The sequence below is a fragment of the Indicator indicator genome, chromosome 28 (assembly GCF_027791375.1).
Source record: "Indicator indicator isolate 239-I01 chromosome 28, UM_Iind_1.1, whole genome shotgun sequence".
NCBI classification, from domain to species: Eukaryota; Metazoa; Chordata; class Aves; order Piciformes; family Indicatoridae; genus Indicator; species Indicator indicator.
In genome coordinates this window covers 8,789,454-8,810,198 of record NC_072037.1, presented here as the reverse complement: position 1 = coordinate 8,810,198, position 20,745 = coordinate 8,789,454, and the positions used below count along the sequence as shown (strand labels likewise).

The 20,745-nt window shown below is 40.3% G+C and overlaps 1 protein-coding gene across 1 annotated transcript in view; it reads right to left on the bottom strand.

The window, feature by feature from the left end:
• The window catches only part of TTLL11 (tubulin tyrosine ligase like 11), a 48,498-nt gene extending 27,969 nt beyond the window's left edge, over window positions 1-20,529 (bottom strand). The window contains exons 1-6 of the mRNA XM_054393240.1: window positions 20,173-20,529; window positions 13,812-13,908; window positions 11,943-12,076; window positions 2,976-3,551; window positions 2,334-2,429; window positions 1,681-1,799 (exon numbers count right to left, since the gene is read on the bottom strand). Coding sequence (XP_054249215.1) covers window positions 1,681-1,799; window positions 2,334-2,429; window positions 2,976-3,551; window positions 11,943-12,076; window positions 13,812-13,908; window positions 20,173-20,529 — 1,379 coding nt within the window. The remainder of the gene's footprint in view (window positions 1-1,680; window positions 1,800-2,333; window positions 2,430-2,975; window positions 3,552-11,942; window positions 12,077-13,811; window positions 13,909-20,172) is intronic.
• Between the last annotated feature and the right edge of the window lie 216 nt (window positions 20,530-20,745).

The window sequence follows — 20,745 nt, the reverse complement described above, 5'->3', positions numbered from 1 at the left end:
GGAGTGCACATTAGAACTGGTTGAAATGCACTGAAATGAGCAAGAGGCAGGACACAAAGTAAAAGCACTGCAAAACCTTTGCTAGCAAAAAGAAGGCAAAAGCAACTGCTGCTCTATTCCTCTCTCAGATGCTTTTACTTTGATGTAAACCCCCAGAGGTGGTCAGGGTGAGGTCTTTACCTGATGCTTACAGTAAGATCACGTCTCTCTCAAGAAGTTCCATGCGCCATGCCCAGATCAGTAAAAAGTACCTGGGAGAAGGGGTAAATCTCAGCTGGACATGTGGGCAGCTGTTACACAGGTTCCTCCATATCCACACAAAAAGTTATCAGTATATTGCCCTTTGCAGCAAGAAACAGGATTGACTCATGGTGAAGACATGCAGATATTCATCAACAAGATGCTCTGTTAACCAGATTAGCCTGAAAAAAAGCTGCCTCACTGATATGTCCTTGCTGGGAAGAGCCAATGGTTTATCTCATCACCGACTAATCCTGTTATAAACTACTTCATACTCAAAATGCATCAGAGAAGAAGAATCAGCTGAAGGAATGTTCCACGCACATTGGCATTCCCCACAAATTTATTTCTCATTATAAATTTTTTCCTTATCTAATATGTAGCTAATGAATGCCTGACATAACTTCAGCATTAGAAAAAGCCATGACTAGTTACATAATTACAGGTTAAAAATGATCTTTTTCCAGCTCCATGCACTGAAATAATCTTAAGGGTGAAGGTTAAGTACAGGCAACACATAGTACAGATTGCTTTGCAGGACATTCTGTACATTGACCACAGCAACCTCTACATGTGGCACTGTCTCTGAAAGAATAGTTTGATCTTATAATAATATTACAGTAATACAGAACTTGTAAGTATTATCAGTTGTGTCTTGTTCATGGGACTCTGTCTACAAAAGGACAACAAATTCGCCCTTAAAATCATTATAGAACATGAATAACAGATTTAAGGTTGCCACTAAGTGCCAAGACACTTTTTTTTGTTCTTCTGAACAAAATCAATACTCTAGTATGGAGGCAGGCCTAAAAGCAAGAATTTCTAGGGACAAAACAGAGAAGATATTATTTCTCTCAGCCTGATTCTACCAAAAGCATTTCTGTGCAAGCTGCTTCAGGCAGTTCCTCTCATTGCTAGATCACAGATTTAACTGTGTTTATTATCATAGATCAAGGAAGCAATTTCTAAAGACAATATTCATACTTCTCAGCTCCAATGGGGTGGTTAATTCAGAGTAATTTGTGACTTGCAAGCAAATTAATACACAAATTTACAGCTCATGACTGTTTTGAATTTAAAAAAGGCCTCAAGTATAAATAAATAAATCTGAGTTACCAAATTGTTTGCACCAGTTCTGAATTAAAAGTAAGATATTGCAGGGAAACTGATAAAGCCTCATTTACTGCCAGTTTGAGAATCCTTTCAGTTCTTTGAACTAGAATAATTGCATGGTTCCTTCCACTCTTTCTGTACCATGCCACCAATTAATATCCTACAATCTCTTCTGAAAGAGTTACTATTGTGGATGCAACAGGAGTGACACAGACAGCTGGGAAGTCATTGTCCTGGATAAACTGACATAACTGGGGAAAAAAGGCTTTACTTCTACAACTACTGCAAGGCACTGATGCAAAAAGCAAAGTCAGTCAACACACTTACTGGATATCTTTCCTCTTTTTTTTCTGAGGGTCCACTAGACGAAGAGTGTCTCTGATAACAGCTACTTTCACCTCTTCATCAACAGGGCTTGGGACATTTTCAAATACTCCAGGAGAAAGCTTTCAATTACAAAAGGATAAAATTATTCACTCTAGAGCTAAGGATTATTTATTCCACATTTGCTCAAGCTTCATGCATGTCATATACATTTTAAATATGCAATGATAGATCACAAAATACTTCTTAAAGGATACACAAATACTCTAACATTTTCAGGATATTATTACAACAATTTTTGGCAAGTTTCTCTAGTAAACTGAAATATTATAAAAGGATTGTTGTCAACATTACCATTTATATTATGTATACAAACACAAAGAAAATTATTAGCAATCCCCCAAACACAATTAAGTCAGCTGCAGGGGATGATGAGTAAATGTATTTATGACAAAGATGATGGAGAGCTTTCACAATTCCAATAAGTCATATTTCTAGTGTACAAGATTAGCAATGATTTCAAGACAGAAAATTACAGAGCACCTTGCAGGTTTCATATTAGCAGACAGCTTTCATCTTTCAAACAAAGAAAAAAGACCTAAAAAACAAACTAAACAATTTCTTTCCAATATTGCTATTATATTGAGAGGTCTCACCTCTTGCTCGTGTTCTATTCTCATGCTGGGGTTTGCATTTACTTCTAGTAACATGGGCTTCAAGTTTTTCATCAGGAGAATATCAAACCCTAAAATCTGTGCACAAGAAGAAATGTGTTACTTCAGTTCTACTAGGGAATGCAATGGTCATCCAAACATCAACATTCAGGAGGGACAAGAGAAATAGCTGAGAAATGTGCTATATTGCTGAGTAATTACTGAAACCTTTTGGCTTCAACACTAATGGCTGCTTTCACACTACCTCCATCTCTAAATACTTCAACTGTCAAACAAGGATTCTTAGTACCTATGGCATGTGGGTCTTAAAGTTATCATCACCATAGCTGCAAAGCTTCATAGTTATAACTTCTAGAAGATAGAAATTGGAGAGAATATTGCTACTAACCATTGACACCAATTGAAAATTCTCCATCTATGTTTCTGGCTAGCAGTAACATAGGGCAGGAGACAGCTTTGTGAGGAGAACCTAAGCTCTGAGCTCAGGTGATGGTACTCAGTGCATGCACTACACCCAAGCATTGACCAGCAACATAACTAAAGTTTCCACAGAAGGAATTAAACATCCAGAAACCTAATCCATGCTTAGAAATAACTGCATTCCTGGCAGAAATCCCAACCTACCTGGAAGCAAGTTGGCCCAGGCTTTCCTGCTGGTATGTCAGACTGATAGTAAACTTTCAGTTCTGGTGTCAGTGCAATAATTGTTTTAATCACTAGTGAAATTATATCTGACCAGAGTTTTTTGACATCAGCTCCTCTGGAAGACAATCTGCACAGAATGCTTGAAAAAGTCCTCTTGCTGCCAGTGTTCACACTGTCAGAATGGATGAAATTCCCACTGTGGATATTTAGTGAATAGTTGGTTAAGTGCATAAAAACCTGGTGCAAATTTTTCAGAGTGGGTTCTTGATAGGGCTCTGTACAAAATCTAGAAAGTCCATCTTTGGCTATATAAATCTCTAAGGGTTCTAAAGATTTCAGTAAGACATACAGACGAATATCAAATTTCAGCTTGTCAACAAGCAGTGGTTTGCAAATATATTCCTGGACCACAGCTGGCCGGCTCTGGATGCTTCCTGTCAGTCTGATGTCACTTGGGTCTTTAATGAGGTAGATTCCATCCCCCTGGCACCCTCCATCAGGTTTCACAATGAAAGTGGGCTTCCAGGATGGATCACTGTCTTTCATCATACGAACCTAGGAGGAAAAGAATTACACTGAAAGACACTAATTGTGGAGGGGAAGAAAGGCTGATACTATGAAAACTGTCATAAATAGAAACCAGTAAAAATAACATGATGACATCATTATAGTAGTAAACACCAAAAAAGGTAGAAGATAAACAGTGCTGACAAGCACAAAGATAAGCAAAAAAGCAGGAGTAAGGAATTACTAGAAGAGATAAAATGTCATTTTATTTAACAAGCTGTTGTTTAAATGGGTCCAGGAACTTCTTTATAGTGGTAGGTACTAATTTGCAGAATGAAATGCTGTATAGCTCATGAGATCCATTTTATTACTTACTAATGTGTATGAAACTGCAAAGTTAAACTTTCATGCTGCATCTTGAACAACTACTAACAAAGATAATCGCTAACCTAAGGAAAGGCACTTTTCTTATAGGGGTATAGATGTAGATGAAGAGCACCAGAAGAAGGAAAAATGAAGCAAAACTCTGGCACTGTCAATATCTTTTCTACCACTGAATATTTTTCACAATCAGACACTCTGTTAGTAAAACTAGGGAATATGAAGCCATGTACAGATATTAAGCAAATACCACAAATTTACTAAATAAAGCACAGAGTTTATGCTTCAGTTGCTACTTCCCACTATTCCCCAAAATGAAGGGTTTTCTAAAACATGCCAGCATTCCCCTCGGGCCTGACATGCAATTAGTACCCTTCTCTTTCATCTGAAATAAAGAAAACTACCACAGTTCCAACAACTCTTCTCAGTGGTTTTAATTTGTATTAGGAAGACCTCTTCATAACACATGGCAATTCAGAACCTTTCTTTAGATGTACCCAGCATGAAATCAGGAAAAGGAGAAAACCTGGTGGAGAACCTGACTGTGTTTTGTACCAGATGAAAACATTTGGATGAATCTACAAAGCACTCCGTGCCTGGCCTGTTGTTTCCTTGAGCTAGTGCAGATGTTCAGTCTGTGTCCAGACGCTCACTGCTGCTGTGCTGTTCAGGGTGAAACACAGGGCTCCCAACACAGCTCTCTAGTGCACAGGCTCCCAAACAGCCAACTCAAAACCAACATCTCCTAGCATCATGGATATTAATATGCAAAAAGGCTTAGAAAAGTCACTACACAAGACACTTCTCACTTTTCCCCCCCCCCCAGAGAAATGCTTCCAGTTTCCAGATTTCTTTAAAAGTTCTGTCAGATACTGCTAACACATTAAATTAACAGAATCATTCTGGAAAGCATTTGTCTTTTTCCCCAAAAGATACATGTTGACAATTGATTTTACTGTGTATGGGGTGAGGGGAGATTCCCCTAGAATGGAAATAGCAAGCAAGAAGTTTTCACATCTAACATTCTGTGAGCATGTGTTTAAAGATCAAGGCACAGAAACAGCCTTCCTATGATTCTGTGATTGAAACAGGAAGAATGAAACAATAATAAAAAATAAAAAAACAAAACCAAAGGTTTGCAAACCAGTACCTTTCAGTATCAGTTTGTTTCCATTGTTTGTCTTGCCTTGCCATGAAAGATCTCTGTTAAAGTCAACTCTAATACTTGGTAAGAATGTCACTGCAGCATTGTATGACCTATTTCTGTATTATTTACAGAAGTCCAGACCTCAATTCTTGTGTATGCAGTTCTTTGTAGATATCCATGAGAACAATGCAAGCCATTATACCCATATCTTGAGGCTTCTTCCACACTCTGCCCTAGATTCTTGGGGCATATATGGGTAATGGTTTATCACAAATAGAAACTATAACCTTAGTGATGGAGAAGTGCCCATGGTTTGTCAGAATTTAACTGTTCTACAAAATCCCAGATGTGGCCTTAGTAAAGTGAAATACAAAAGTAAATTACAGAGAATTAGAGGATTATAGAAAGATGCCTATATTCTCATACAGAAAGAATAAAGAAAAAAAATGTTCTAAAACTCAAATGTCTCAGATTCAAAAGGCAGTTCTTTACAGTGAGGGTGATGGGACACTTGAACAGGTTGCCCAGCGAGGTTGTGGATGCCTCCTCCCTGAAGGTGTTCAAGGCCAGGTTGAACGAGGCCTTGAGCAACCTGGGCTAGTGGAAGGTGTCCCTGCCCATGGCAGAGTGGTTGGAACTGGATAATCTTGAAGGTCCCTTCCAACCCAAACCATCCTATTAATGTATGAATCTGAACTGTTTGCCTGGTCCCACTGTCATTTCTATACAGTGACATCAGCAGCTTCATTTCTGGGCCATAAACAGAACTAAAAAGCCTCTAAAAAACTAGCTTCCTGGAAGCAACAATAAATATCTTTGGGGGTTTGGTTCCAACAAGCTATACAAAGGAGTGAAAAAAAAAAAAAAAAAAAAAAAAGATTTTTTTTTCCCCCCCAAAAAATTAAATGACCATTTTTCTTTCCTAAAGAATCGGTTTTTATCTGTGAGAAATTTAGCTAATCCCATCTGGAACATACTGTTAATAGCTGACTGTCCAAAGTACAAATATTGGAATAAGGTTGGTTTGGCATTTGCATGTGTTAAACTGATACATTAATTTAGCAGGGAATGTTAGGAGGCTAATGTCATTCCCAATTGGATACAGTGAGTCAGACTTAAACATGGCACCAATGGTTAACTACTGGATTCTTGTACTCTTGTAAACAGCATACGGTCACTCAAACCTTTCTCTCAAACAGAAGAGAAAACTCAATATAATTAGGGAATCTTTTAACAACAGATACTAGAGTAACCATCTAAACCATCTACACTATCTAACTTGCCTATAAAGCTCACATTCCCAAGAAGCAAACCTAAACTTTACAAGCTTCAAGACATTTTATTTGAGGACCACAAAAAAAAAAATTAGGAAGAGAGTAACTAGGTCACTGTAAGGGCCTGACACATCAGCTGAATATCAGCTCTTTCATGTTACAATCTTATCTCCCACAGCCTAAACAAATTTTAGTTTATTTATTACTTGGATAACAAAAGCAGAAACTGCAGAGATTTGGATGCCTCAATTAGTAGAAGTGAAATTGAGAAAGAAAGGAAGGAAATCAGGAAGGATTTACAGTTAGATGAATTTTTTAAACTATTCATAAAATATGGCATATTTTACAACACGTAGCAAGGAAAGCAGATGAGCCTATTTAAGTCAGTGAGTTAACATTTCTCAGCCTTCAGAAGTGTAGGAGGGAAAAAGCAGCTACCTGAAGTATGGCATGACTGAGGACCTGCTACCACTTCTCCAAATCCCCTGAGCACCAGTGGTGCTCACCGCTATCAGAAGCTGTTTGGGAAGTGGAGTGTGAAGGCAGTGATCCAACCCACACATACCAAGGATATAAAGAAAACCCAAGGGAAGTGGTATTAATTGGCAACTGATTTAGAGGTCAAGGACTGAGCCAGCAGTGGAAAACGAACTGCTGCACTACTCTTTCAGGCAGCTCTTTAAGTTCCTGCTATAGCAACAGGACACCCCAGTGAGGAAGCCTGTGGAGCTCACCCAGCTCTAGTGCTGTTTTCTGCATGTAGATAAAGCCTCAATGGGTGCAAATACAGTAGCACTGTATCCACAAATATTAGAAGACAAATTGTAATTTAGCAGAATGCAACTACAAACCCCAGGATTCAATGAATAGATGCTCATGAAACTCCTTACAGCACTGGCACGGGGAGCCCTAACAAAGAATGCAGCTAAAGAACACACAGGATGCAGGCTAACACATTTATCAGCTCCTCGTGGAATTCAAAAGAATGGAGTATTTAAAATCTCTTCCTTTCAAAGGGGAGACATGTCAGAGTACAGATCACTCCTTTCTTGCCTTCACATGCTTTGTGGCACCAAACAGCAGCTGCAATTCTTTCCATTCAGCCAGACACATGCTGAACGAATCGGTGAACTAGTTCTGCACAAGCCTGATGCTCACCAGTAACAACTGGACACTAGCTTTGAGAACCCTGAGGACACAGGCTAACAAAGACAAAAGCAATCAGTTGTCATCATCAGCCTTAGCACTACAGAACAAAAGAGGACAAATTAGCACACAGGAAAAGGCTGAGCACCAGTCAGATCATCCTGACTTTTGGACAGCAGCCTCTGCGGTGACTGCATCAGGCTGCTGATCCGGAGAGGAGGTGCAGCTCTTCTAGCAATGACGTTCCCAAGGCTTGAAGGACTTCTGGCTCCATCCTATCCAGTCATTTACTTCACTGGGAATCACACTGCTAAAAGCCTTCCTACTAACTACAGCAGAAAATCATGATTAATTATTTAGACTATGATTTTTCTCATGGACAAGCATCACACTAACTCAGTGAAAGATCTTTCTTCAAAATAGGTCACTTTGAGGGATAGAACATCACAATGAAGGTCTAGCTTACATAAACTGAGTGTGGATAAATAGCTCCAAGTAGATCAGCAGACCTAGATGTGCAAAGCAGGATTTATGCCCTAGTCTTTTTACCACTTGAGAATAATCGTCCTCTGACATGACATTACTTTGCACAGTAGAGGAGTTTCTCTGGTTCACTGTTGTTAAAAGTCAGCATCTCAGAGAGATGCTTGGTTGATCTTCAGCCTCCATGTCAAAGCAAACCCTACCTTGACTCTAGTTGTATGTACAAAGTGCCAGCCCATTGTCTACTAAGCCAGAAAGTAAGAAAGAACCTCTATGAAGCCAGCCAAGGCAATCTGTCTCCCATTCCCATGCCTGTTCATGCCTCAGGCTACTTCTGCTCTGCTACTGCAGTACCTTTCCAAAAAAAGAGGTTTTCCAGCGACTGCTGTTAAAGAGGCAACAGCAACCTGCTTCTGAAGTTCTGCATTTTATCAACCATTGGTCTCATGGATATCATCCTTATCTCCTTCCATTTAACTGGAAATAATTTTCTCCATCATTTTCTACTCCATTTTTGATGCTTTAGAAGGTATGGATGTTATTCAGGTCATCTAGTCCATCAAAGCCGGCACATGGTGCATGAAAATAGAATGGTGGGGAAAAGGGGAATAGTAATCCAGACTCAGACTGCTTTTCAGCAGACTGTGTTGAAGAAAGCAGGTGGGTTTTGATCTTCAAGGAAATTCCTGACTGTCACCTTCAAATTCTCCACAATCACTTCAAATACATTTTTTCAATTTCTCATTAGGAGGAAGCTTGTCCAGACTTAGAATATTCAGTCATGTAGGAAAATTAGTTCAGATGAAATGAGGTATTTCCATGTACTCAACTTGACAGAAGGAAATTATTTTTTAAAACATCTTAACTGTGTACAGTCAACAGCAAGAGGAAAGGATGATGTCTAATGGTGTAAAAATCTGACCTAGTTGCAGGTTTGTCTTTCATGAGGGAGCAGAGGCTGGATGAATGTAATGTTCTGGAAAAAATGTATAGAATGGGCTATAAGATTTGACAGCACAAAGCCTACAATATTCATGTCTATGCCTAAGAGGGATCCAAAAGCTGAAAACCTGATTAAACCACCAAAAATATGCTGTGCTGGAAATTAGACAGTCCAAATTAGATTCTTATTAAAAATTAATCACACCAGGCCTATTCATCATCCTCCCAGACAACACCAAGAAAGTAGTATGAGAGCAATCAAGGCCCTGGTTTGAATTCCAAGCTAGCTACTTTTCAAAAATATGAATTTCCTGTAAGAAATAAGGTCTTAGCACACAGATTCCAACAGATTCTTCTCTGTTACTGAAGGGGTGATTACCATCACATCTGAGAGATTTGCATCAGCTTGTGTTCTAAAACATTCCGTACTACCATGTCATCAGAAGGTAAAAAAAATTAGGTGCATACTGAAAACAGATATTTATTTATTTAGTAAATTTATCTTTAAAGCCCTTGTTAAAAATACCCAGCACTGTTCCATGTCAATAAAAATGACACTGAGAACTACCATTTTGTTGGCTTTTCCCAGTGTGAAGCATATCCACAACAAGAGTGAAGCTTTCTCATCAATTATTGGTTTTTAAAGCATGGAAGATTAATAAGCTTAGCTGTAGTACTTTCTACCTTGACTTATGTATAGGGGCAAGTAAGAAAGGCTGTCAGCATTAGATTTAGTTATTGACACAACTCTATGACAACAATTCACAATCATGTCTACAGAAGTGATGCAGAATAAGAGTATTAGAGAGAGAAATTGTTCTGCAGTGTGTAGTGCTTCAGGAGGAGGCAGTGAGATCTAAAATCTCAAGGAGCTTTCTTTCAGGAGTCATTTCTACTACAGACAAAATCTCCCAGGTGTTCATTTCTCACTCCAGCCCTTTGTGACAAAGCTCTATACTACAAACACCATCTTTTCATGTGTAAGCTAAACCTACACTGACACAGAACTTGTGACCTTTGGCAATTAACTATGTCCTAAACGACTTCAGTACTGATAACAGTGAAGGTACAGCACTATGAGTTTCAGCACGACCCATCTAAAACTATGTGCTTAGTAGCTGCAGCCCCTCACAATACAGCTTTACTTCTACAAGTACCAGAGTTGGCTAGATCATCCTTTGCTCAGATGAATGCACATATGGCATTCACACATGCAAGTGTATGCCAGTTCCTACAGGGGTAGGCCTATCACAGAGGCTGTATTGTACTTGATTGTGAATAAGCTGAAAATTCAGCTTCAGAGAACTGACATTTTCAGCAGCCTTAGAGACCCTTGGCTGTAAAGCAAACAAAACTACACATGTACAAATAGACAACAAAAAAAGACTAGAGAGCTCCTACTGAGCACTCATGAACCAGCATGTGAAAAGTGTTGTGAACCATTTATGGTTCATAGTGGAATTGGAATTTTTTTTTTGGTTTGTACTTCTTATATTGGAGGGGTTACATTGCAAACTCGTGTTAAGTAGAACAAACTCTTGCAACATAAAATATAATGTTTGATAACAAGAACTATGCTTTTCTCAAACACAGATGGAAGAACATATGCAGAGGAAACTCCTAGGAGTGTGTTAGTGGACATCTGTTATTCTTGGAACAAAAACTGGGATCGTTTTCACTCCAGTAACTGTTCAACCAAAGCATTTATTCACAGTGCCACCTGCTGACAGCGTGCAGCTCTGTGCCTGTACCCTGAAGAACAGGCCACACACTGCTCCCTGCTGCTCCATCAGCGCCCAGTAACCAAGACAGGTACAGTTCCCAAGACAGTCATCCCAGGAACCCCAGAGCACTATTCTGAAAGTTTATTTCCAAGTTATTTGCACTTCTTTACTTGTCACTGCCAAACTGATTGGGTAATTTACACTCCTTTTGCAAACTGGTCTTAGCTCTAAAGCAATACAGCTGAAGTACCCTTGGGATTTTATTTGTTTTTATTGTTACTAGTAGTGCCATGGTAGCAACCCAGCATACTTAACAGTATATATTAAAAGTTGTTCATGGATTTAATTGGATTGTGGATATGGTAATTACCCAAAAAGTGGCACACAGTGTAGAAGTCTCTTAAAGTCTCCACATTCTTCTCTCACTTGTCCAAGCAGAGGATATTGTAGAATATAAGAATCACTGAATGTTAGGGGTTGGAAAGGACCTATAAAGACCACCTAGTCCAACTCCCCTGCCAGAGCAGGATCAGCTAGAGTAGGTCACACAGGAACACATCCAAGTGGGTTTTGAATGTCTCCAGAGAAGGAGACTCCACAACCTCTCTAGGCAGCCTGCTCCAAGGCTGTCAGCCTCACAGTCCAAAGGTTTTTCCTGATGTTCACATACAACATCCTCTGCTCCAGCTTGCACCAGTTGCCCCTTGTCCTGTCACTGGACACCACTGTGCAGAGCTTGCCTCTGTCCTCCTGATACTTGCCCTTCACATGTTTAGAAACATGAATGAGATCACCCTCCAGTCTCACCTTCTCCAAGCTAAAGAGCCCCAGCTCCCTCAGCTTTTCCTATTAAGGGAGATGTTCCATTCCCTTCTGCATCTTTGTGGCTCTGTGCTGGACTCCTTCCAGCAGTTCCCTGAAGTTCTCCTTGAACTGAGGGGCCCAGAACTGGACACACACAAATGTGGCTTCACCAGGGCAGAATCGAGGGGCAGGAGAACCTCTGACAGGGTTAAAACAAACACAGTATTTTTTTAAATATTTGCAATAATAGAACCAACCATGCCCCCAAAGCATCCTTTTTTATTAAAAAAACCAACCAAACAAAAAAAAAAAACCCTGAAAATTATTGGCATTTTATTATGCTCTGAAGATTCAAACAAAGCAACAGCTTAACTTGCTGTCCACAATCCTGTTTAGTATCAGTGAAATTGAAAACTATGTGCCCCACATCACCCAAGTGTGATTTTAAATAATCTGGTAGGCATAAAGAAAACAATAAGGAAGGACACGGCAACAATATCCACCAAGTTAGACTGTTCTGAGAGTAAAAGTAATCTACCTCAGCCACAAAGAGGGGAAGTTCTTCTGGCAGAATCCAGGACCGAGGATAGAAGTCATACTCAAGAGGAAAGAGATCTTGCATCGTTCGCACTGCCCGACTCAAGGTGATTTTCCGCACCATCTCCGTCATGCCTGCGGAAAGAGCAGACAGTGCCTAAAACTGATGAAAAATCCACACTGAAATCTCATCTTAAACGTAAACTGGTAAAACACTACTCACCCTACTGGTAGGCACTCTAGTCATTGCTCTCAATAAAGCTGAAACATTTTAAAACTTAAAATGTGATCAAATATTTGCAGCATTCCCCTGCCGGATTTCATACTGTATCAGATCTGAAAAAATTCGTTACCAAAAATACATCTCAGAATAACAGAGGGAAAGCTTCACTCAAACAACAACCACTGTCTTTGCAATAACCCAGACTTATTTCCCCAGCCTGTTATTGCCCCAGGAACAGGTGAAAATGTCATTTAAATATAATCACCCACTTTGTTTTTACTTTGCATTCATTTAAGTACCTCTGTCAAGACAAACAAGGTATTACGTGAGCAGCCAAACGTAGCTGCTGTCCTGCAGCTTTCAATCTCATGCTTGGATCGTGGCATTTCCAGATCCATGTGAGGTAGGAGCTTTTCCTGAGGTCGGGGCATTCAGGGTTACTCCTGTGGTGTTTATATGCTTTCCATGGCTCAGTTCATGCTACAGTTTCTCAGTGAGAACATCACCTGTGGGCTTCTTTGCTATGCAGTCAGCAGTTTCCACAAAACCTCCCACAACTCAGAAGTCTGCAGCGACTGCAAACATCTGCCAAGTCTGGGTGATTTTGGCCTGGACATTTCAAAGTTCCAAAGAGGACAGAAAGGGACAGGGAATACATCTGCTGAAGTCATTTCCATCAAGAACATGACTAAGAAGCTATTTTTATGGAAAGCTTTCTAAGTCTGAGAATCAAGCTCTTCAGATTCTTTGAATCTCCCACAAGTAATTAAGAGAAGCACCAAGATCTCTTCTTCAAGAGAAATGATTTAGTAAAACCTAGCATCAAGTTCACACAATGTTCCTGGGAATCAGGTCTAGTTCTAAAGGACTCTGGTTTTGACTATGTATGCCACTTGCCTACCACCTAGAAGCCAGAATGCAGAGTGGGTAACATTATTCTAACACAGATTTAAACCATCAGAAAGCTACACCGTTCAATACTTGAATGTGAGCTTCCCACAGACAGGAGAAAGTCAGGGTAAATAAAGCATAAAGTTCAATATCTGAGGGTTCTTATTCTCACAGCATACTAATAGCAGCAACAAATCTGAAGTAAAGGGCTTAGATAAATCAATACCTAAGCTCTTATTTAGAGAGATCTCAACAGGGATTAAATGAGAAAAAAAGGGAGCTTGAAAAAATAGAAGAGGCATCATAAGATGAGGGCTAACATGAAATCTTCAATATTAAAGAATCCATTTGAGAAATTCTATTTGAGCTTCTCCCTGAGTCTGGCTAGAGGACAAAAAGAGATTCTTTCCTTTTTAAATCAAGATACAGCACTGTTATCAATGCTAGATAATATATAATAACTGCACACTTAAATTATAGCCTAACACACTTTTTCTTGAATTCTCATATATTAAGTACTCTTTTCATTAAAAAACACTTTATCTGCAAAATAATTTCAGTTCACAAAATGTTTGAGACACCCAGGAGGATATTCTTGGCCCCTAAGCAAAAATCACCTACCAAACCCAGTCATATGCTAAAAATCCTATCAGCTGATTAGGCAGATAATTCACATTTCAATAATAAAGCACAAAAACAGTTCAAATAAACATGGCTTTAAGGCATTCGTTTAAACTAGAAACAGAAGTATGGTACCTGGAAACTTGTTGACTTGACCTGAGAATATATCATTATCATGGAATGATACCCCATGCCAATAGATATCACACGGCAAGCGTCTGCCAAAAGGAAACTGGAAAACAGGAAACAAGTTTTTAAGCAATCCGGCCAAAACCATTCATTCCTTACTTTTATTAATATTCATATTAAGCATAAACCATTCATGAACAGTTTTCTGATGCTCAAAAGCAAACATGCCCTATTATTTGGGTTGCAAAACCATGACTGTTTTGATCAGTTAGAGACTCTAAAATTCGAGCTGTTAATAAACTGGGAAAGGTTTCTAGAAGTAAAAACAAATGACTGAGAGGCATGATCTGAACTGAGAAACTCTCAGCTTGTTATCAACCACAATTTAGGCATGACTCATGTAATTTAAAATACTATTGCAGGGAATAGAATCATAGAATGGTAGGGGTTGGAAGGTGCCTCTGAAGATCATTGAGTCCAACCTCCCTGCCTGAGCAGGATCACCAGCACCCTCACACCAAAGAGGTTCAATAAATACACAGGAATGCATCCAGGACAGGTCTTGAAAGTCTCCACAGAAGAAGACTCTACAACCTGTCTGGGCAGCCTGCTTCACAGCTCCAGCACCCTCTTACCAAAGAGGTTCAATAAATACAATTTAATTAATCGTTTGTTGAACATACTTATTTCAACTACAAGGACTAAGCAAATTATTTCAAAAACATGAAGTATTCCAATCACCTAAGAGCCTTTTTCCCAGTGATACAAGATTTCACCATAAACTGGAAGATTGTATAGTTTTCCACCAGCAAAAAGATCAACCTTTTTTTAAACAGTCTGAAACAGCACTGCCACTTACTGACAGCAACAGTTTAATAGTAGTGAAATGGTTTATGAAAGCAAGTTACCAGAAGTAAGAACAGCAGCCACAAGAATGAGCAGTATCAACACCCCAAAGAAAAAACAAACAAAAAAAAGACTGTCATAATAACAAATAGTTTGGTGTAAAAAAGGAACACTCATTTTCCACACTTCTCCCAGAAACATCAGTCCAAAAAGCCAACTCCATGTAGATGCCATCATTTAAGTACCACATGGATTCCATTCACAGGAATCTATTACTAGGTTACATCTCTTTCAAATAAATATGTCACATTTCTGACTACAGCATTTTTAGAACACAGTGTGAAATATCAACCCCCTTCATCACTCACTGACTTCAGCACCATTTACTTAAGGAAAGAATCACAGGATCTTGCAGAAACTACTTCTTCTTTCCTCCAAATGTAATTTTTCTTACTTTAAAGCATTTCTTTAAGCATTGAATCTGTTTTCACTGAGACAGAAAACAGAATCTCATTAAGCTTTGGAGTGAATTACTTTATTTGTTACTTTAATTAAAATTTCAGTTTCCTCTGTAAATAGCCTTGAAAAATTAATTTTAAATGCTAATTGAGCAATGCATCCTTTCTCTGTTTCCTTAGTCATAGGGATGAGATACCAAATTTAACAGAACCAGTGGATTCGTCACTTATTTCATTATTATTCAGCCTGCAAAATCTGGTTTTGTACAAGTGAAAATTAATTCTGTTAGTCTCTGAAAGACAATCAGTGGCCTTAACCTCTCTCCACTGGTATATCCAGAATATAGATGCAGTGTGAGGTCTCAGAATGCCCTTCCCACTAAAACCTGAGCTATTTATTTATTTATTAAATGAAATTGAAATGAAAGGAATGAAATTTGCATTTATATAACACCTTTCATCTACAGACGTTACCAGAGTACTTTACAAACTCTGCATAGATATCACTTCACAATAGATGAAGAGTGAGCACGTCTGGACTGGAAAATGGAAGCATTGCAGGCCTGCATCAGTGATCTGGGTAGCACCACAACAGCTCTACCCCTGCCAAATCCAACAACCACATCAAACTCACCACCTGAAGGAGCTGAGAAGGATTCTTTATCATCTGCACTATACTTTTACATAAGAATAGTGTTTGGAAAGGAACAAATAAGTCTGGTTACTCGGCTGACTCTGACAGTGCCAGGCAAATATAAATTAATCCTACTGGTAAAAGAGGCCTTTCCTACAGCTAAAACAAAAGGCAGATGTTTGAAGCAGTTGTCTGTTCTCATAACTTCTGTGTATGGCTACCTGGCATCAGCTGAAACGGTCTCAGAACTGCTCTACCTGATGCTGAAGCCAAGGTGCTCACAGCCTGGGGACTGGAGAGCTCACAGCTGCAGCAGGACAGAGACAGTAGGCATGACTGGAGCCGTTCTTGCTTCCCTGTGCTCATCCCATGCGAAAACCCAAGTCTGGTCCTAGGATCAGTCCCTACAAACAACCTTCAGGTTACAATCAACTCAGTAATGTTTTGAACAATTTAGTCAAAATCTTTTTTATTTAAGAGGTGAGGGTCACTTGTCAGAAAAAATAAACAAGGAGCCACAAAGAGAATAAAATTGTTTCCACAGCATTGACACAATTAATAATCCATCAGAGTCAAATCTGTCTGACAGGTCATTTCTATTGTCTGATTAGAAGCCAACAATGCAAATTGTCTCACAGGTCACATCAGTCTGTTCCATCACATTTAATGACAAGTTAAATGATTCTTGTCTTCCAGTCAGCTTTTCCCAGCGTAAAATTTCAAACTATTGCTACGCCTCCATGCAGCTACTGAACAGCAAGATAAATGAAACACTTAATGCTGGGATATTTGATGCCCAAGACATCTGCTTCTTCCATTTTCCTCATAATTGAAAGCTAGCCAAAGAAATAATTTATTAAGTGATGAACAAACTCAGGATGCAAGCTCAATTTGTGCCCATTATTTCATTTGGCATATCATGTTCATTTAAAGAATCTAACATGCTGAATCAGATAGTCCAATCTAGTGATGGGAGTAATTGCTTTGCTGGCATGTACACCGAAATTCTGCAATGCTTTTTAAAAGGTCTACCCCTGTGCACTACCTGCACTACCTCAGGCAGGGCTAGCACATCTGGTAATTAAATTTAACTCAAAATTCCCATAGCTGATAACAGAATTTCAGTAATCAAAGTGCTCTGTCTTGGACCCCTTCGCCTCTTCCTCACAATCAATGCCATAGAATAAACCACTCACCAACATTAGCTATGTTTCCAGTATTCTTCTTTTTTTTTTTTTTTTGGTCTTATAATGGCATTTACCATATGCTAGATTGCTAAAATAAACTGCTACCATGTGGCCAAGTCTGTAATCACAGTGCATTATGTCTTCCTGCTAAAAATTATCAGGGTGCATATTGCAATACTAGACTATTAGTGAAACAAAACCATTCCAGCAAGGCAGGGTAACTACAACGAGGAGCCTTCTGAACATACAACTTAAAACAAAACCCAAACTGAACCCAGAGCCTATATGTCACTGTACTAATGCTATCCATTAGACAGAAAAAGTTATCCATGAAAAGCAGCCCACTTTCGAAAGCTTATTATGAAGATGTCTCCTGCCCAATAATACATTCAGGCCAACACATCCAGCAGCCAACAGAGAAGAAGAGAAAAAAAAACAAAAGCAGTAATGGGAAAAAATGTAGAAGAAGTGGGGAGAGAGGAAAAGGATCAAATATAGCAAATCAAATTCCAAGATACAATCATCTTAGAAAGCAGTGTAGAAGGAATGACAGCAGAATACCAGGCCCTGAAACGTGAATATTCAAAATACATAAATTTCATTACTACTTTTTTTCCACATTATTATAATGGCTCCTACAAGAAACAACATCCGTGTTCCCTCTGCTGGTCCTGCTGTAGCACTGAAATTATTTCCACGGCTCTGGCCACCAATGACAGTTGTTTGAACAACTACTTCAGTGTTATTTTTCTAAGTATTTGTAAAGGAGAGCTTTCAAAATTATATGTAACTTGAATAAAAGAGTTTTCCCTGGATTTCTTTTCTTGATGTTAATTTTTCTTTCTAATCTAGACAAGATTTTACCTACTGATTCATTTTCTTTCTTTACTGAAGCCTGCTAGCTTGAAGTCAGCACTTTGTCTTGTTCCCATCCTAGAAGGCTTTCACTATTGTATTTTCCACAATGTAAACAGTGCTAGGTCCAGCTCATGTTCATTCCATTTTCACTACAAAATTAGACAAATACACATTGATACCAGAAAATACTTTCTTGCCAAAAGATGTCATGTTCATACTTATTAACCTATTTACAATCTGAAAAATATAGAGTACTACATTACAGTGACTTTTTTCAGGAAAAAATTATTTGCCATCCAGATGGTAGTCAAACATCACAAAATTCCATATTAGGTCTCTTCTTTATTAAGAGCGGAAATTAAGCGGCCAGAAGAGGAAGCAACAGACTAAATGAAAATTATTGACTGAACTAATGGATAGAAGAGAAAGGATATTGAGGGAGACAGTAATCAAAGAAAGATGAAGTAAAGGCAAAAGCAATTGCGGTTGGGGGCTGCAGAGCAGGAAGGACAATACAGATTAAAACAGTACAGGTATTCAAAAGCCAAACAAGAGCCTGGGGAACAAGTCCACTTCTGGGACAGGATAACAAGAGTACAATGGATATGCAAAACAGTAAAAGCTCAGGCCATAGAAAAGAACAAATTAACCAGTAAGTATGGCTCATTACCAACACAATCTGCAAGGCAAAGCTAAATCAGTAATTCAGAAACACTCCCTGGAATGGCACCAGGCACTCTGAACATAAAACTTAACCACAAGAACAAAGAAATTAAGTGCGAAGTCCCCCCTGCCCTGTATGTCACTGAGTAAAACACAGAGCAAGGCTGCTGACAGACACTCCACAGCTGCACTGAGGGGTAAGGGACGTACACTCAAGAGGTTTTAATTTCATGCCTCTGGTGTTTCATTACTTTTTTTGCTATAAGAACAAGAGTTGAGAACCAAAGCATTTGTGCAATGAGACTTTGAAGATGTCCCACTGGATTTACATTGAAAAAAATCCTGAAATCAAATTTCATGAAGAGAGAGAACAAGAAAGCTAGCTGCTGGCTAGAAGCAAATATGCCTTCGTGGTTTCAGAACACTATGAATAAACACAGTTAATTACTGCCACTCAATCCTCCAGAAAATAAATTTACAGCAATTAACTCTGAAGTTAGGAACAACACAAAAATGTACTGTCTACCCCAAATCTGTACAAATTTTCTTTTAAAATCATCAGGAGCACAGAAATTTTATTATCCTGTGAGTGGGCATCCCAAAGGCAGCTTTGCTAAGTGGTGCAGGTGCCACAGATCATGTTGCTGCACTCTAGCTCTGCACACAAAGAAACAGCTCATCCTCAGGCTTTATCTTTCCACTTTACACCCCCTCCAGCTTCTCTCTTCCAAATGGATTACAAGTATCCTTTCTCTTACAGAAGTTCCTCACAAAGCTCCAAGAAACCATCTCAACTTCTACAAAACCAGTTGTAAAGTTATTACTGAAATAATTTTTTTACAATTTGAGAACAATTTAGCATTTGCAATCTCTTCAAGATTCCAAAGCATCTGTTCTGTGCCAGCCCCCATACTGTCATGACTCCAGTTCAGCATAGGCAGACCCTGAACTCCTCACAACACAGGGAAAACGTATTGACTCAAGCTGTAGGACGAAGAAAAAGCCTTATCTTCTCTGAATACAGAATTATTTAGAAGGCTAAAGCCCATTACGTATGCTTTATTAGGAGGTTTAATATTATTTCATTCATACACACTGCTCTTTGACATGCCTTCGAGATAATCCGCGATGCAGATCCGATTGCCATCGGATCAGACAGCTGAGCTATCTGGTCATAACTTTTTGTCCACTGTCATGAGCCTTATGTCACGTACTCACACTATGAGGGAAAGAAGTGCAAATCGACACAACACGCCAAACATTTCTACATAGGAGTAGGTTTCTTTCTTGCCCTTTCCAGAGATCTGTTTAAGCTTTGAAGTATAATATCCGATTACCCCTATTTTAGCTTGCATAACTGCTGATAGCGCTCTTAGTCATGAATCAAATCAGCCTCCCGACTTGACTTTTAAGTAGAAATAATCCTTGTGTCAGCATGACACCAGCCGGGTTGAGCCTCCAACACCAGGAGCCTGCCGTGGTGCTGGTTCAGGGAGGAGGGGGAAGGAAAAATGCTTTGCCAGAGATAGACCCCAACGCAATGGAGGGAAGGTTTCCCCAGCACCGCCGGCAGAGCAGCGGGGGATGCCGAGAGAAGGGCTGGAGCTCAGGCAAGCACTAGGCCGGGCCGGAGCCAGGAGGCTGGCGTGGAAGGAGAAAGCAACCTCAGGCAGAGCCTCTCGACAGCTGTGATGGAGGGGCCGGGGTCTGCGGGCGCTCACCTCCTTCCAGCGGAGCTGCCGCAGGCTGATCTTCAGCGCCTCCAGCGAGGTTTTGGCCTTGGAGCTGTCCACCGTGACGCGGGGACGCCGGGCAGCACGGCCCCCATCCTCTCCTCCGCGCCGGCCCGGGGCCCGCCGCCCCCTACCCCGCGCCGTCCGCCCAGGCGGGCCCTGCGAACCGGCACCGCGGCGACTCCGCTCCCGGCTGGCCACGGCAGGCAGCACGTCTTCCCCCGGTGGCTCTCCGGCGGACTGCCCGCTCTGCGGCTCCTCGGCGGGGAGGGCTGGGGAACCCGGGGGCTCCTCTGCCTCCTGGGACGGGGCGCAGCCCTGCAGCGGGACTCCTGTCGACTCCATCCCGCGGCGCCTTGCCTCGACCCGGCCACCCCCGCTCCCCGCCCGTTGCCATGAAAGCGGAGCAGCGGATGGGCCACGCGAGGGGCCAATCGTCGTCCGGCGGCAACCCTACTTGCTCCGCCCCGACGACGATGACGTTTTATGGCCGAAGCGGCCATTTTGGGATCGGGCAGGGCTGTTGGCCTCTTCTGGGGAGGCCATTTTGGAAAGGCACTT